At 37.4% G+C, this 12,455-nt stretch overlaps 1 protein-coding gene across 6 annotated transcripts in view; it reads left to right on the top strand.

The window, feature by feature from the left end:
- Positions 1-12,455, top strand: part of LOC122572518 — a 41,423-nt gene that overhangs the window by 15,300 nt on the left and 13,668 nt on the right. The window contains exon 1 of one of the 6 annotated variants that reach the window (XM_043737555.1): positions 5,930-5,996. The exons of the other annotated variants lie outside the window; for them this stretch is intronic. Within the exon in view, the coding sequence (XP_043593490.1) occupies positions 5,985-5,996 (12 nt within the window). The 5' untranslated portion in view covers positions 5,930-5,984. Of the gene's footprint in view, positions 1-5,929; positions 5,997-12,455 lie in introns of those variants that run through there. 6 annotated transcript variants of the gene reach the window in all.

Raw genomic sequence — 12,455 nt, forward strand, 5'->3', positions numbered from 1 at the left:
GCAGCTACAGTTTATCGGGTTATATGCGTGCACCTGTCCGAACAATCTTCCTCCGTGGAAACTTTCAATCGTTCAACATCTTCGTTTCTCTATTCTTTCGTAAATATTCCGTGTTATTGTGTTATGTTCGGCAACTAAGTGATCGCGGGTTTTGCCATTGCCATCTAATGATAAAATCCGCAATCACTTAGTTGCCGCCCAATATATCGACACATTGCTGGAGACGAGGATTCGCGTCTCTTATCTTGCGACTGTTGACGACGAGAGAACATTGGCGAATTCGTTTTTACGTACTTGCTGCGGTATCCCATAAAGATGTTGACTAGCGATAAATGGAACAGTAAAAAAATTAATGGACGCTGTAAACGAAACGCGGTGAAGGTGTTTTTGCGTTGCACGCTCGAGTAGTAGGAGATGTTTATCGATGTATTAGATTGGTTGGAAAGTTCGTTCGGATTTTGAAGGAATTTAACAAAACTAGAAATTTTGTTGCCTCTCAACCGGGCAAATTGTCTGCGAACGTATCAGGCTAAAAAATGTCACTTGAAGCGTCCTTAGATCTGCTCGTTCATTTTTAACGAAATATTACGCGCTTGTTAAACGCTGCTAGGCAAGATCGTTCCGATTTTTAAGTCTTTGGCTGATTAAAAAATTCTTTGGAAAGTTTCTCGCCGAGAAACCCGACAGGTTCTGCAAGGAGTCGAATATTCAAGTTGCGCGAAAGATGGCGAAAGGTCGTGGCATCCACATAATTCGATAAATGTGTACCTAATCGAAGTGTAAATCGAAACGAGTTAAATAAAGTTCGCTATAATTTTGATCTCTGTAGTATTAGTATCGTCGTATGGAATATTTCGGTTAGGTTTAAGTATCTGTCGACTGTTCAGTCTTCGGGGATACAGTTGAAGAGCGTAGAAAAGACCGCAAGTGCTGAGAAACGAGCTTTTCAGGAGGAAAAGGAAGCTTATGCATCGACGTGGCCCAAATTCGTGAAAAAGAAAACATCATCTCTCAGTCGCAGAGAAAATTCGATGATAAATCGTGCAAAAGTAATATTTCTCAATTTGTCCTGGTTAAAAGAATTCGCTGTTTGTCTTCAAAAAGCTTTTATACGCTTTATACGACAACGACAGATTTGCAAGCGAAGCTCGGGCTCGCACGATTTTTCCTTACACGTTGTTAAGTGTTTTACGCCGTTGCCTATTAATTTTGTTAGTTACTTGCCGAGGTATTACGGTGTCCCATATCAGATACAGTTGTCCTACTATTTTCATCTTCTGTCCTACTATTTCTACTTTTACTGCGAATTTTTGTGCAATTTTATTCTTCCGAGAATAACAATTAAGAGAACTGAAATTACATGGAATACTGTTTTACCTACCAGATACTATAGCAAGCGCTATAACTTGAATATTACCAGAAGAATATCACCACAGATTAGGTAACTAGGTTCTAGGGATTTTGGTTTCAGGTTGTAAACTTTGATTTACAACTTTGCTATTCGTAAGCTCGATGTTTTGCGACGAGCGTTATTATCGAAATTGAAAAAGAAATGGACGAAAAGAATAAATGATAATAATAATAAAAAATACTTTATTTATTTTGGATATCTTTTTCATATTATGTGCATTCTGTGCGCCTTCGAATCTCTTGTAAGGCCATACAAATCTGACCGATTATTGTTCGATGGATAGATAATTGCGGCAGTTCGATTGGCAAACGAACGATCGCGACTGAAAACTTTTTCCATAAAACATCTTATGTCATAACAAGTAAAAAAGTAAAAGAGAAAGAAAAAAAAGAAAAGAAATGAAGGAAAAGGAAGAAGGAAAAATGCGATCGCTTAACGAGTGAAAGCACGAAACACGTGGCGCGTACTGGCCGACTCCAGGAAAGAAAACGGTCGGTTAGTGAACCAAAACGAATTTCAGTAGTACTAGCGAGAGAGACGAAACGAATGGCGCGAAAGTGAAAAGAAATATTTATCACGCACGTAGATCTAGATTTAATTGATTTGAAGTCGAATGAATCCGTGTCCTGAATTCTTGTCCTGAAGAGGACAGAGTAACAGGATGAGTTAGAAAACTCGTTTCTCGAATTGTATATAAGTTCGCAATATTTTTGAAATGTTCATACACGAGCAGTGAACGTCGTAAATAGCGCAAAATGTGAACGACGATGCGATGTAAAGTGTTATCCTTGTTATTATTATAATTATCTTTGTTATTATTATATGGTAGAGGAGACCGGGTCAAAAGTAATAAACAATTGAAAATCATCGTTGTAAATAATTTTAACTCCAACTCTGGAGAATATTTCCTTCTTCTTTCGTAATGATAAATTCCACTAAATTAAAGTTGGAACATCCTTTAGAACTAATCGGTCTTCGACCATGTTATACTGATGCCTTTGGGTTGGAAACTAAGTGATCGCGGGTTTTTCCATTAGGTGGTATTGACAAAATCCGCAATCACTTAGTTGCCAACCAATAGGTAGAATGTCGAGAGGATTTGACGCGTCCCAAAAGAAAAAGAAGGTTGCTACTTAAAACAAAAAAAAGAACCGCAGAATGCACATGCATTTTTGCTGATGCATTGAATGTGTAGTTCATTTTGAACCATTTATAATATTTCTTCCTTATACTTTACGAGAAAAATGGTAGCAACAACGTGGACACCCTGTATATAACGAACAACGTGACTTTTCAACAGCGTAAAGTACTTTTTCCTAAAGAAAATGTGCTTTAAAATTATCATACCAACTGCTCCTTGCGGCAGAAAGTTTCTGTTAATCTTTAATTCGAATGTAATACACTTATTGTTATTACTATCAATTAGCCTATCCCCTGCTGTTGCTATTAATAAACCTACCTATATCCTAACTCTGATTACTATTAATTATTTAATTTATTATTGATGCATCCGATTGCGTGGCTCGTTACGAAACACACACACACACACAGATGTTCTCTGTTCCCTCTGTATTTTCATTCTGAGGCGCGCCGCCGATTCGCTCGCTCTCTTCAAATTACATGCTTATGTCCCACTGTATTACCAACTATAATTATTCGAAGAATACAGCTTTAATACTTGGCTCGTGCCATAAAAGTTAAATAAGGGTTCGTTGCCACTGTTCAAACGTATATACGAACGTTTCTTCGAACAAAGAATATCGTCGTCTGATTGTATCGCTGGTTAGAAATTGTGTGTGTTACGTGTCTCAAATTTCAATTATTCAAGCGATGTCCAACGACCTTTCAAGTCGTTCGAATTATCATGAGCAACAGTGTATATGCACGACTGGTCACGGAACTATTCGGACGTGTTAGATGCGCGTGTGTATTTCATGTTAGTTTAAAGCGATATAATCAGATAAGAAGTTGAAATTTGTTCTCCTCGAATATTTTTTCTACGTTCCATTCGACGACGATATTCGTGGGACTAGTCGCTAAAAAGACGGAATAGGATACGACAACGAACAATTATATTCTGGGTATTCGAATTTGAAATTTCTGAAATTCTCAACAAACGTTTCGATCATTCGATTCTGTAATGTTGGATTTATAAAAGAAATATTACTATTATTATTATTATTATTATTATCTCTTTATCGTAGTCCGGCTTAAAACCTCGTACAATATCTGTTACCAGTACGTAGATATAATTTTCGGCGTAATATAATCAATTATAGCAGAATATAACACGATGTATAGCTAGCTAACGTAGCATGGAACAACATAATGTAACGTGATACGTAGCATGGATAACACGATACAATATATCGTAACATAGGTACAGCAGCGTATTTCAAATTTTACTTCAGCGTTCCAGTTTCTATAAATGTCAATCTTATCCGTTTCCTGGCGTTTCTCTGTTTCTGATCTGACTTAATATTGTTCCTGATGTAGTACTCCCCCGGACACAATGCCCTTAGTTTCTAATTCGTTTAATTTTTAATATCTCTGCGAGCTTCACTACACGTAGATTTTAATTTTATCTTGTTAAATTAGTTTTTCAGTAATTTGTTCCCTAATATTCCCCACCGGGTTTCTTCCGGTTCTATTCCTCGCAGCGTATCGTTGATTTCGTGACCGCGGTGATGTAATTTGCTTCTCACCCGTGAGAGGCAATTTCTCCTGACGGCTGGCTAATTTGAAAATAAAATACGATATATGCATAGCGAACAATTTATACTTTGAAAGTTAAGCATCGAATGTTCAGCCAGATATTCGCCAATTAATATTTACTGTTCTATCCTGTAATGACGTTTACCTTATCCTAATCCTACGCAATCGAAGTGATTCGTTTCTCACTTATGCGACCCAATTTTTCCTCGCGTCTCTGGTTAACCCGAAAATAAAATATAGAACGTGCATGGAACGACTATACGTGTACCTTGAAAATCGAGCGTAAAACATTCGACCAGATAATGTCAATGAATATTTATTATGCCATCCTATAATCGTTTGGAAATAAAACAGAATGTGTAACGAGCAATTATTAACAAGGCGAATGTAATTGAATATAAAACATTCGCGCAGATATTTTCGCACGACCAACTGCATGTTGTACGATCTTAGACGAGATTCTCACGATTCTGCTTGGCTACAGATAAATATGTATGCGGTTATCATCGGTCGATTATTCGTTACGGAAGGATGTTCATTGAATCGAGCGAATGGCAAAGCAGTTCTTTCACGTTGAAACAACTCGGCGGCCCCTCCGAGTGAACGTCTCTCGAGGTAGTAAATAAAATCGTTCCACTATCGAGACAACCTTTCTACGTGCACGCTTTTTTAACCACGTAAATCGCACCGTTTCTTTTCCCTGTCAGACTTTTTAACAACTTCTTACCGGACGACCTTAGCCACTCGATTCGATATCGATCGACAGATGCTTGAGTGGACGGTATAGGATTTGAAACCTGTTCTACTTGATCGACCAGTAGCATGCCTGGCTGTGATATTATTATGCAATTTGCTAGCGCAAACAATTCACGATCGTCGTTTTTTCCTTCGCTGTCGTTGTAAAACAGATCTCGCGTAAGGGACGGTTGAGAATCGCTTGAACGTACAGCGGAGCTTTCTCGTTCGTTTGGATTCATCGGTTCCGTGCAATGCAAATTCATAGGCTCTGTCTGCCTATTTATGATTTTTTATTCATTTAGCGGAAGTTGAATTCAATCGACAGAAGCACGTCTAACCGAATTAACGGAGATTTCGTTCCGGTAAATGGAATTCGGATGTACAGCTTCTTTAATTTCATTTATCGCGATACAAATAGGAAATCGGCGCGCGTGAACGCCGTATTCGAACGAAATGAATCGTCGGACGATAGAAAGAAACACGTAGAATCGAAGTTTCGCTTACGAAATACTATTCCCTGCTTTTCCATAGTTTACAGAGTCTCGCGTGTTACGCGCGTTCTCCTAATTAATTTCCTGTAAATGTGTCGAGTCTCGCAGTCCTGTTAATCGTAAATGAAAATATACGAAATTAATGAAAAATATATGCAAAATATATAAATACATAGTAATTCAGGATGGAAATTATATAAAATATATAAAATCGTAAATGAAAGTATATATAGTCGCGAGTCAAAATATACAGAAAGTGGTAAATATCAATAACAAAATACGTCCGATGTTAATAAGAAATCCAATCTTTGAACAATGATATCGCATTGTGACAGGAGCAGAGAAGAATAGCATTATCGAACCGGGGCAAATTGACGCGATAAACAACAGATACGAAGGATAATTAATTATCATCCTCCGGCCAGTACTATAATAAATGTCATAGTGATATTCGTAATAACGTGTTCTTTTATATTTTACTGTGGGAGCTGCAATAGATTGAAATATATCGCGCTATAAATCGGAGTGGGCGAAGCAATTAGGGCAAAGAAGGAGGAAGGAGCAAGGGGAACGCATAGAGGAAAGTTGGACTGAGAAATCAGGGGAGGAAATACGATAACGAAGAAGATATGGGGCAATACGTAAGATGTAGATTTATGTAAATAGATAATAATATAAATTATAAGGATAAACAGGTGGGTAATTGTATGGACAGCTGATAGAGTTTAGATTAATTTATGATCGTTCTTCTGCTTTATTTTCTATTTGTTTCGTTCGTACGTAAGAGTACTACATTTTGTATAGAGTTTGTAACAGCAAGTGAAGCACAGTAACTTGGTTTTCTTGTAGTGTACATACTGCAGCATAAAATTTCACTTTCGCAAAATATTACGTCGTGTTCTTTATCGTAGTACATGTTATCACGTGTTACAATTTGCCAATTATACGTTGTACATTGCTGGATGGTTTACATTCACTTTAATCTCACATTTCTTCGTTTCTTATCGTTAAACGTTGCTTGGCTTAAGTTCGCGTCGCTAAGTGTTTCTACTTATCTTTACTTTCTACTTATTTCTATTTGTCTTTCAATTTTACTTAATTTACTTAATCAGATTTATATTTGCTTACCTTAAATACTTGACGCTTACGTTATAACATTTGCTTAAATATTATTTTGCCATTGTTATAATTAAGCGAGTACATTATAATTAAGTAAACTTACACTATAGAACTCATTAACGCTTCTTGCATTTATCGAAAACGTTATAAAATAGTACCCATTTGTAATAGCTGCTATAATCTGTCGCTTAGATCCGCAGCTACTTAGTACTGTATGTGTACTTAAGCAAATGTGTACTTAAGCAAATGAGCGTTCGGTGTAGTCCTGTGTCCCTGAGTTTCTCTCGTTCGTTTCTGCACAATGCTCATATTTTCACTGTTTCTTGTACGTAATGAAGTAGTCTTCTTGCATCGTCTTCAGTTTATACTGCCACTGTCTCTTCCGCTGTTTCGCTTCTCTTCAAACGCGCTGCTCTCATTTCTTCGTATAAAACACATTCCAGTAATACGTGTTCTGTGTTCTCTTCTTTCTACCTGTTGCACAATACGCGTAATTCCTTTTTCTCTATTTTTTGGTTGTCGTCTTAAAATATTGTACCTGTGCACTTTTGCTCCGGCGATAGATTCCTGGCCTGTACAAAATTATGAAACCTGGTGCACAGATAAAGGATGTACATATGTTTGTATCACGCAATTTTTGTTTGTCACCCAGGTTTAGGCTTAACTAATCCAGGTACAAAGGTATTGGGTGCCTTGTTCGCTGGTTGGGCGTAACCACAACCCCTGTGGCCCTAGGAGTGCCCGGGTACTGTATGGCGATAAATTTGCGCTAAGGAAAGCACCCCTTACAACAGTAGTTGCCGCCCAGGTTTAAATCGAGCCACAAGAATCCGATGATTTTCCGATTTCCCTTACAACTCGCTGTAAAGTCGATCGACTTTTTACCAAATGTTAGTCCTAACTAGAAGAAGTAACTTTTATCGGAGGACTCTTTTTAACGGAGTAACGCGAGATCGGAAAATAAAGGGATCTCCGTGGGTCAATTTCACCCCGGCAGAGCGAAGTTACATCCTTTGCGTATCCTCAAAGCTGCATAATTTTCTGAATTTGGGCGTCCTCCCTCGTAAGTCGTTAACATCGCCGAAAATCTGTTAGTCCAAGAAATTATATATTATATATATAATTATACTTAGATAATAATAAGAAGAAATTGAAGAAATTTAAAAGATTTTATAAAATCTCATCTTACTTTGTAATAGTATAGTAACTATAAATTACAAAATATATAACAATTACAAATGTTTAATGAGCGATGACCATCGGTGGCGGTGAACGTACAAACTCGCTCGCGTTCGTTGGCCAATTACGAGAATTGCTCGAGACGAGTAGGTTCTCAGGTGGGCGACGTTGTTTGTTCAGAAGCAACGATAAGTAGATTGTCCGGTTCACACTGTGTCGATGTCGACCTACATGTGGTACGTGAACTCCTGCGCAACAACTATCGTGACCTACATGACCGCGAACGTGTTAACGATCACTTGTTGCGAACGGAACTAATCTTTTCTTCGCGGCGAAAACGCGGAAGAGAAGTCGGAACGTTCGTGCCTGTAATACGGAGCATAGATCGCTCTTCCATCTTTATCTTCCTTGCATTTATTAGATTGGCGCTTGTGGTTCGCTCGAAGTTTAAATTTGCCGCGCCGATATCGCGCCTTCGATCTTGTCCCATCGTTGATTGTCAATTACATCAAAGAAGAAGAAATTTACTATTGTAGAAATCGAAACAGTCGATGTTGGCAAGATTTATGATAAAAATATGACGCTCCATTATCGCGAGCAGAATATTCGTGCGATTTTCTTGGGCGAAAATTTCGAAAAAATACCACGAATACTTCATCCGAGAAATTTTTTAATGCGTAAATCATATTGACGTGGTTTTTACGAAGAAATTGTAAGATTTCCGTTGTAAGAGATTTTTAAGTTGCAAAATTATGCTTCAAAGAGTCATCCTTACGAGTCTGGAATAACGAGATAAGATGGTCCCTGAAAAAATGAAAAATAAGAATAACTTGCATATGATTCAAGGATTTCGATTAAATATACGATATGTTGGAAAGGAATTAAACTTTTATTATGGAAGACGCTGTTTGATATGCACCGACCTAATATTCCGTTTTAAAAGAACACTCGAAAGTCATCGACGAAGGAAATTTAAAATTTCAAATTAGCGAATAATAAAAGCAAGGATGAGACCTGGTTTTTACATTCGCGAAACTTGAATCTGAAACTTCGTACGATCTCGAAACTCACGAAGGAATGCTTACCTTTTTCTCCTCTTCTTTTTTCACGAAATATCTACCTTGCGAGGAATCGAAATTTTAATAAACCTGTCTCCTGAAAATCAATTTATTTCTTTCTCGTCGTAAACGATCGTAAGAAATTCGCGCGATCGCATCGATTAGATCGACTTAGATTACGATCGAATTATACGTTGTAATTAGTCGAATAAAGATAAATTCTGGACAAAAAATCACCTCAGCGATCGACGTTGAAATAAATTAAGAAAAAAAAAAAAAAAAGAAATTCGTATCGTTGCAATATCCTCGTAAATTATTGCCATAAATCATAACTTATCTAGGCATTGAGAGTTCCCGATGATAAAGATAGTACAAACACGGACAGAACTACGGAAAGGTTATTCAAGGGCGATTGCTCTATCGAGAAACGTGATTAACGAGCAATTAGAGAGCGTAGTGTCAATCGCTAAAATTAACCTTTGCCTCGATTGAAGCGGGCTATATACATACGTAGTTACCTGTTAACGAACGATAGAAAGAAAGACTCGATCTCGTCAGCCTAATCAGTTCATGGCCATTAGCCTGAGAAGTGGAAGCAACGCGGCTGTTCGATAATGCACGCCTCTGCGGTCTTCGACTGACACTCTAGCCACTCTAGAACAGTCTAGAACCTCATTTTTCGTTCTTTTCATACCTTATATTTCACAGATTTGTAATATTTTGTTATTAACTTGAAACAACGATATATATTTCAATAAATATATTTACATATATATAATAAATTATTATCGACTATTATATATTGTTTATATTATAAATACATAGAAAATGACGAAGACATTTGTACAAAAAATGAGAATACATTTATATTCAAAAAAAGATATATATATATATATATACACAATTATTCTTAAAATTAATGTTAAAATATGAAAGTTAATATGAATTACAAATATAGCGTGGAATAAATTATATAGGTGGATTATGAATATATAAATTATAGCGTAGAAATATATCCTACACGTTGCTGCGTCTCTCTACGCAAACAATCATAAAGTAGCACGAGGAAAATAAAACTTTGCTGTGAAATTTGAGAATTTGAACACGAAGGACGATCTTTTAGGTCACGTATATATGTATGTATGTATGTAAGTATGTGTTTATGTATGCATGCACGTATCTGGAAGTTATTACGTGGCAACCTTCGATGCTCGAGCTTAAATTCGAGCCATTCGCGTAAAGTCCAGTGGAAGGTCAACCTTCCAGGCGAAATATGGAAAGTGAATCAAGTACGGCTGGAGGAAACGGGTTGGCGAGATGCGCTTACGTAACACGAATTATTGCCAGCCAGCTGGACGTTGTGCGCGTCGCTCAGGGAACCAATTTCCCTCGGGTTTAACCACGCTTCGAACAGGTTCTTATACAAGGCGTTTTCAATTTTTCCCATCGAACTACATTTCAAGGAAGAAGAAATTCCATGGAATCGAAACATCGGAAATTCGTCAACGTGTACGGTTAGCAAAGTACGAACCCGGTGGAGAAGATTGAAAGAAACGTAGAAGGATTAAGCTATCGTTTTACAAGTGACATTAAAATTATCTTTCACGACAAATTATCTCGATGAACGTCACACAAATATAGATAGAGCAAATATAGTTGACCTTTCGTATTCTACAGCGCCAAGTCTTTTTTTTAACAATAAGTTTCTTCGAGTAATTATTAATATCCGCACGGCCATCCAATTTTTCATCGTCGAGAAGATAGCTTTTTCAGCGAGTTATTAGTATTTGTACGGCTATCCGATTTTCCACCGCTGAAAAGATCGGATTAAAATAAGAACAAACAACCCGTGATAACCATGCACGTACCGATATCCAATGGATGGGACGAATGAAATTGCACATTCTAATTAACGGCCAATGTCGTCTTGTTGGGAAACGGCAGCTTGTTAATTAATCAATTTCGAAATAGTAACAATAACGACCGAGCAACAAATATGGCAACTGGCAAACTTTATAAAGGGAAGCGTGAAGCGGAATTGAGAGCTTTCAACAAATAGAGAAAACAAAGAAGAACGGGCAGAAACGAGATACCAAACACTGACACGTAGAAGATATACAGTGCGTCAGTTATTCACCGAGTACTGTCAGAAAATGCGGAGAGAAGTTTTTCAAAAAAAAAATGCTGCCCCGATACGAAGTTTAATCTTGCAGAGTATTTTATCCTTTTTAAAGTCATTGCGATCTGATCATCCGTTTTCTTTGATTCTCTCGTCGTATGCGCGTCGCAACCAGATAATTAAGGAAAGTTTGACGAAAATCCACGAGGGAGTCACGCATCGACAGGCTCATCCATATTCCTATTAATAAACTTTCGCGCTTTCGAATATCAGATACAGAAAATTGACTGTTTCCTACTAATCAATGCGATGTGTATACCAAATAAAAATACGTTAGATTGCCTCAAAAGTTTCTTTCGTTTTATAAGGAAATAATAGACGCAGGACATTTTTTGTTTTGTATTATTTTATGCGATGCATATTACGTTGAAATATTATTTGCAGCAAATAAAATATTATAAAATCATGCTTGAAGAATTTTTCGAGCTGAGGGCCACCGGTGACCCCCACGGCGTTGTAGACAATTATTACGATTGTCCTTTTTTCAAACAATCGTGCCATGTACTTTTAACATTTGCTGCGTCGCCGGTCACCGGTGGCCCCCACGGCGCTATAGCCAAATCGAGTGCCGGTCACCGGTGACCCCCACGGCGTTGCAGACAATTATCACGACTGTCCATTTTTCAAATAATCGTGCCATGTACTTTTAATATTTGTTGCGTCGCCGGTCACCGGTGACCCCCACGTCGTTGTTGACAATTATTACGATTGTCCTTTTTTCAAACAATCGTGCCATGTACCTTTAATATTTGCTGCGTCGCCGGTCACCGGTGGCCCCCACGGCGCTGTAGTCAAATCGAGCGCCGGTCACCGGTGACCCCCACGGCGTTGAAGACAATTATTACGATTGTCCTTTTTTCAAACAATCGTGCCATGTACCTTTAATATTTGCTGCGTCGCCGGTCACCGGTGGCCCCCACGGCGCTGTAGTCAAATCGAGCGCCGGTCACCGGTGAAATTAATTTTATTAAATACAAAATTTATTTAGAACAGACTAACTATTTTATGTATAATGTAATAACTTGAAATATTAACGGACAACGGCCGATTCTCTCGTACTTCTCAAACAGGAATGAATTTGTTTTATTGCACATTCATTCATTCAACACATACGTGGCGTTTTCCTTTTGTCCTCCTCTCTTTCATTCCTCGCACGTACAATACAGATTGTCATACATCTATTTTCTAACAAATAGAATCACAAAAGATGAAATGTAACAAATATAATAAATAGGACAGAATGGATCATGCATAATCCAATAGAATAATATAAATCTATTATTTCCTTATAAAAGAAACTTTAGGAACAACCAAATAGATAACACACGTATCACATAATCGGATAACACATAATTGAACGATGGATTAAGATTTAGCTTCAGGGTATAAACTAAGATAGAAACAAAATATACAAAGCGGCCACATACACAAAATCATTGTAATAGGCATAAGTGCCATAATACAAATAAACAAATATAAATACGATACAATACAATAATTAATCAATTTCGCTTTCTCTTTTCAACTAGCAGCAATATTTATCCTAAAGGTAGCGTGTAAATATT

Source organism: Bombus pyrosoma, linkage group LG11, assembly GCF_014825855.1.
Source record: "Bombus pyrosoma isolate SC7728 linkage group LG11, ASM1482585v1, whole genome shotgun sequence".
Taxonomy (NCBI): domain Eukaryota; kingdom Metazoa; phylum Arthropoda; class Insecta; order Hymenoptera; family Apidae; genus Bombus; species Bombus pyrosoma.